Consider the following 6,961-nt stretch of genomic DNA (forward strand, 5'->3'; position numbering starts at 1 on the left):
TAAGTTTTATTTAGAAAAAAAAAGTGAGATTCTATTACACTAATATATATAACGACATTTGTTAGAAAAAGAAGTATATAGTAATACTATATGTAGTAGTCGGTGTAAAGCTGAAAGATGATAGTGGAAATTTCATAAGAAAAACGTGTAAAATTTTGGAGTTTTTTCCCTTTCAAAATCTCACTTTATTGCAATAGTTATAGCAACATGCATCGCATGTATTCACAATTTTCTTACTTTACCATAATTTTCAATCTCACTCTCTCACATGTCATTTAATAATAATAATAATAATGCTTTTAAAAGGTATTACTAATTTATTTTACATTTATTGTTTGTACTGCATCCAACAAGACATAAGAGCGATAGCTTATAAATATTATTAAAGATAATTATTTTTTGTGTTCATATATATACTCCCAATTTAGATTTTTTCATTTTTAAATACGATTGATTTGCATAAAATATATAAAATGTTTATAATTAATATTGCTTTACCTTAAACATAAGTCACGCTTATGTATCAATACAACTAAATAATTAATTTGTTTAAATATTACTATTACAGTCTATGCATATATATGTATATGAAGTTTGAACCATCAACTAATTAGTTAGGTACATATAGCTCAACCCATGTAAGTCAACTTTCATTGATCATATAACATAAAATATTTATTTAGAAAAATAATATTAATCTCTTCTATGAAACTGAATGACTTTATGATGAAAGTATGACATAATTTGTACGTTGTTCCTTAAAATATTGCTTAATAGTAAGCTATAAACGCGAAAAATGACAACAATTGTGTCTATTTATTTATTTAGCTTTAAAACGTTCTACATCATCATTTATGCAGGAATAGGTACGGTCAGTTCATTGTATTTTCTCACAAGGCCTAAGGAAAATTAGCTGACAAATTAAAATATTATTTGTTTTAGAGATTAGTTTGGCATCATAACATTCTTATGGTTTGCTACCTAAACCACAAAAGGAAAAGTAGTGTATATATATATGTCCAGCAAACTAGTTTTCAAGGTGAAATCATTAGTTTAATTATTATTCATTTCCTTTACGTAAAAGCCAAGTACTGTAAAAGGTAATAATAACTTAATAAGAAACCAAGTTGCCAACAGCCAACAATGAATTCGAGGACTCTACTGAAAAATGATAATCTTCAGATGGATATGGTGCGGCTTTCACCTATATTGTCTTCATTAATTAGTTTTAGACAATAAAATGACAGAATTTTTTTAATATTTAATTCTGAAATAAGTTAAGATATATAGGGCCCCTTTCTTCTCTTTCTTTATTTATTTCTCCAACCCACCCCTTTCCCTGGTGTAGAAGATGAAGCAAATCATATGTGTATGGCTAGGTTCTACAAAAGATATTGTGGCCTTTTTTGTAACCCCAAAAGCTGAATTTAAATGTAATGAACTTTTGGTTACTCTCATTCTAGAAAAGAAGATAATTCTCAAGATGCTATAAAAGTGAGAAATAGATTTCAAAAGATTCTTATTCGAGACCAATATTTTTCCATGTAAAAGGACATTTCTTTTTGCTCTTGAAAAGATTTTATCTATATATGTGTCTGTGTGTGCAGGATAACTTTTTCTCCATCTTTTCCCTATATATTTTGACTCTTTCTGAGGAAAAAAAAGAAAGACCCCACAAGTGAAGATAATGCATGCATGAAAATGCAGTCCAACAACATGGAAGTTAGCATATTTTGGGACTTTGGAAATTATGTGGAAATAGAGTGAGGCATCAAGTCACCATGGAAAAACACTTGTCCCACTTAAAAAAGGGTCTTTGCCCACTGAGAGAAGGAGCTTCATGGAAAAGTGAATGAAAAGAAAAGGAAAAGAATGTTGAAGGAAATGAAATTAGTGATGAGTATTGAGTCATCGATTCCTCTCACACATGATGCTGCATTGAGCACTCTTAGGATTACAAGGCCCTCCACTTCCAACCATTTTGCTTTAGTTTCAACCCTTGGATGATAATCTTTCTTGACCAAAACTTTCTTTTGGAGGGATGATATATGTTGCGTCTCTTTATCAGTTGATTATTAAGTTTAACATCTTGCAATCTTAAGAAAATACATTTCAAGTATATATATGTTGTTTTGAGTCAAACAGAAAATCCTTAGTTTCCTTTTCAAATTCATATTTATTTTTAATATTTTGATTCAATGTCACTCAACAAGGGAGAAAACAGAAACATGAACTTATACATGTACAGATATATATGAGATGAAAAACATGTCTGGGCTTTTGATAATTTGAAAGGTCCACTCCAACTTTGAATAGCCTAGAGCTAGGTGCACAAGGAGAACAAACTTTTCCATCATTGTTTAGTGGAATTGTGGTCAACGCAAAGGTGCTTTATTATTGATTCAAACATCTTCTTTTCTTATAGAAAGTCAGGTGAAAATTCTTGTCCTCCTGGTCTTTACACCAAGGAAAATTAACAACCATTAATACACATCCTCAGCTTTGTCCCATGCTCTCATATCCTCTACTTTGATTGAGGGCTGTACTTTCCGTGATATGAGATAGATAAACTGATTTAAGAACAGAAAGTAATCACACGGCAATGAATATGGAAGTTCTGTTTCTTTTCCATCTTGGGAATGAAACTTTTTCAATGTGTAAAAAGTATAGTTTAGCAATAAGCCCAATTATTGCATCCTCTCTTCTTTCTTCCTCAAGTTTCTTAGATAATATGTCCTTTGATGTTTACATGTCCTAGGTCTATAATTATTACTGGTTGAGATTTGAGAAGAAAGAAAGCTACCTTTCTTCCACAAGGCAAGAGACACTCGTATTAAACTTAACATGCAGTACATTTAGTCAGTACTCAATTTTGGGTAGATTTAATTATCAATTGATGCATCCAATTATTAACGGTAAGAATATTCAGTAATTACTATGTTTAGACTGCATTGGCGAACGATTGCCTCAAATATTAATGCATTTTGATATTTAAATGTAATGGGCTACTCCAAGTTTCCAATCCAAGTATTTCAATTTACACCTGGGCATCGAATGCTTACTGTAACCAGTCTTCCCTTGACAAAATTTATGAACTGTGGCAATTTTTTTTCCTGTTTATAGGGATAATTTGAGCAGTTCAAGAGGACCATGCTCCAACTATGGCAATCCAGAAATATGATTGAAATTCTAAACTGAGATATGCCATTCAACCACAAACATTACAAAGAACACTAGACAACTAATTGTCCGTGAGAGCATTTACCCTCACTGGTAGCAAATTTAGATAAGAGTTCTAGACAAACTTGGGAGAGCCTACTCATTTCTGACCACCAAATACTTAGTAGAGATCAGCTTCCTTGTGAGTGTGGATCTCACAGTCCGAGGTTGGGTATGAAACACAAGTCAGCACATATCCCTCCTCCATTTGTTTATCATCAAGGAAGGAACCGTCAGATTGATCCACTGAGCCTGAAATAATCTTCCCAGCACATGTGGAGCAAGCTCCAGCCCTGCAAGAATAGGGCAGGTCAACACCCGCCTCCTCAGCAGCATCTAAGATGTATTTATCATCAGGGGCTTCAAACTCACATTCCTCACCATTTGGACCAACAAGCTTAATTTTGTACACTGCCATTGATGCTCTGTAATTGGAAGAACATTTCAAGCCAAAAGATTTAGAGATGCTCTTAACAGATCCAAGAGTTGTTGGGGCCTTGACGATAGCACTTGTAAATCGGTTAGGGATTGCAGCTTTAACAATACAAGGGGAGGTAAGACTCACAGTTGTCATCTTTACTCCTGAATCCAAATAACAAATGTCAGAATGTTTTTTCTTGGTGATTTTACTAGTCCACCAAAAATGAATAGAAAAAATGCACTGTCATACAAATGGTTGCAATATTCATGCATTTTAATAAATTTCATATAATTGAAAATTTCAGTCATACAGGAGGCAAGCAGGATGATCCCGCTACCAAATGTCATAGCTGAAAGGCTGCATCTAAAACCAGATAAAGCTAAAGAAATAGACCCCAGTTCTGAGACAATGGCTTATAAACTATGATCACTTATTAGCAACATTTGATAAGCTGTTAAATCTAGCTTTAATATTGCAAGCAACATAATAGAATATAGTAGTTGGTTGTGATTTAAGGAAGCTATATACAATATCAGTTACAAGAAAGAAGGGTAAGTTGGGGAAGAGAAGGATGCACATATCATTAAGTTCCGAGTGACAAAAGAAAAGCATCATGTTATGTATATTGTCATGGAAAAACATTACCTAGATAGAAAAACATTACCTAGATAGAAAAACATTGTCTGCTTATGTACGGAATGAAATTCTCTTGGTTCATTGCATTTCTCTAGTTCATGATCAAACATACAACATTATTGAAGGTATGATAGATCATACAACCATTATCCAGAGTTCCAAGAGAAGCACAAAGTTTTTTTTATCTATGGCTCATTATTATTGGATGCTTCTAAACACCTTCACAACATCATCCTCAATATTATGAGACTAAACTTGTAACTTGTTAATACTCTACATGGAAAAAGAACCATACAATCCATTTCTGTATTAACAAGACAATTAATGTCTGGAGCACTATGAGAAGAGGCTAGCTAAGGGCTCTCTGCTCTTCACTCGAGGCTCCATTCAACAACCCACATTAACGAACATTAGATGAAGATTTCATGGTGTACCTTCATGATAAATCTTAGAAAACTTAGCTAATCTTTGATATCATACTCTTAACCAAATCTTTATCTCCTTTTCCCCTTTCTTCACATCCCAGAATAGAACAAGCAGAAGCCAAGAGCATTTAGAAGATTTATTAAAGAAACCGAAATGCATTGTAAGCAAACCAAAGTACGGCTGTTCCTACAAGCTCAGTATACTTATTGCCCATTCTTTGCCCTATCTCATTTTGAGCAGCACAGATTTCAATATCAAAGAACATATTCTAAACTTATTGAAAGGCACAAAGCAAGAATCAACAAAATGTCTGACAAAATAAACTAGGAAGGTCTCCAAGATGCACTAAAGACTAAACCTGCTGGAATACTATTTGAATATTTCTCAATTCCTATCAATAACATGTCAAAAGACACCTTATTATGAGTCAACAATATGAATAAGTCACAGGTTATTAACTTGCTGTAATGCAAAAGCTTTGACTACAATCCACTACACTTTGCGGTAGCTTAAAAACATCTCTCTTTTACAAATTCCAAGTCTTGAATGCACCACTCGTGAAAATCAAGGTAAGGACCATTTACAATTCAATCGTCCAAGGATCCAACAAAAGATCTTTTTTACACACTGGTACAGTGAAGCCCGATGCATCCATCTCAACAACCAATCCACTCAGCAAACAAGCAGACAAAAAGAAGAGAGTAGCTGACCTTAGAATCAAGAAAAAGCAAACACTGAAAATAACCAAAAGCAAACAGTGATATATAGATTGTCTCCAACTATCTTCTTGGTAAATGATTAACCACATAAAATCAGCCAAAATGAATGATTTTATCACATTCCTATACTCTTATTGTGCAGGAATACAAAATTTACCCTTCAATAACCAAAATAAATAATTCTATATTACATGGGTCGAATTTATCTCTTACTCTCTCCCTTTTTTTTTGTTGGTCTTAAGGTTGAGTACACCTCCTTTGGTTTATACCAATTAACAAGCAACCCATGAAAAAGCTATTACATTTATTTTCTTCGGGTTTCAAGTTTCAACCATTTCCAAATCAAAAATATGAAAATTTCATTTTCGCCTATAAAGAAAATTCAAATATCATACCTCCACTACACACTCTTCCTGTATAAAAAAAGGGTCACACTTTAACCAAAAAAAAACCCCAGATAGCAGAAACAAGGAATCGTCAAAGCTCAAAACAGATCATAAACAAAAGTTCTTTTATATGGAAAGAACGATGTCCATGCAAAGATAAAGAAATGGGAGAAAAAGACGCGAGAGAGCGCTTACTGAGGGAGTTTGGGGTGGTGATAGCGAGCGGAGAATACGAGGGGATCTAAGTTTGGAGTGTTTAGAAACCTAATATACTGTAGCAGTGATGGATTGGTGACGACGGTCAGCCCCTGCGAAAGTGGTTTATATTTATAGTAAGTGGAGAGAGCTGGCTTTGTGGGTTCGGGGGGGTTTTGGGCAGAGCAAAAAAGACGCCCATGGTTTTCCTAATTGAAAATTTATTAGGCCTAATCAAAAATTGGTAATGGAATTAAGAGAGCTACTCATTTTCACCGTCATTTCTTAAGCTCTTTTATCATTTTATTCTTTCCTTTTAAACTAATTAAGTCATAATATTAAAATTTTTAATTATTTACAAATATTCAAATAAGTCACTATTTTTTATTATATTTAATAATTTTTTATATTTTTATTTTAAATTAAATAAATTTTTATAATTAATAATTAATTAATTATTATTAATTAAAATATTAAGATTTAAAGTTTAAAGTGATGTCACTGTTAAGATGGCATACTAATATATAATAATAGATAATGACATAACATGTTGATGTAATATGATAATATAATCATATAATATTTTCACGATATTACGTAAATATAAAATGATAAATATTATTTTAATTAATGATAATTTATAAATTATTAACTATAACTCAAACTATAAATATAAAAATTTAATTGAATGTAATAAAAAATAAATTTTTAAAAATAATTCATATATATTTTTTTCAAATTAAACCCTTCTTCCTCGCTTCCCACGTTTTCAAATAGTATTAATATATAACAAAAATGTAACTAACAAATTACATTGTCATTTTTAAGGTTGATACTTATATTTGGTATTTAAAATTCTAAAGTAAATAAGTTATTCAATCCTATTAAATAAAAAAGGATTGATGCATTGAATTTGACATGGTTTGTGGATTCAAAAGTAACATTAATAAAGGATTATT

General features: G+C 31.9%; 1 protein-coding gene across 1 annotated transcript; it reads right to left on the reverse strand.

The window, feature by feature from the left end:
• Positions 1–3,160: 3,160 nt before the first annotated feature.
• FD3 (ferredoxin 3) lies at positions 3,161–6,162 on the reverse strand. The gene is made up of 2 exons (XM_007015754.3): positions 6,003–6,162; positions 3,161–3,801 (listed from the first exon to the last, which is right to left on the reverse strand). The coding sequence occupies exon 2, from the start codon at positions 3,791–3,793 to the stop codon at positions 3,341–3,343; it is 453 nt and encodes a 150-aa protein (XP_007015816.1). The 5' UTR covers positions 3,794–3,801; positions 6,003–6,162; the 3' UTR covers positions 3,161–3,340.
• Positions 6,163–6,961: the final 799 nt, after the last annotated feature.

The sequence above is a fragment of the Theobroma cacao genome, chromosome 9, assembly GCF_053813885.1.
Source record: "Theobroma cacao isolate CCN51 chromosome 9, ASM5381388v1, whole genome shotgun sequence".
Lineage (NCBI taxonomy): Eukaryota > Viridiplantae > Streptophyta > Magnoliopsida > Malvales > Malvaceae > Theobroma > Theobroma cacao.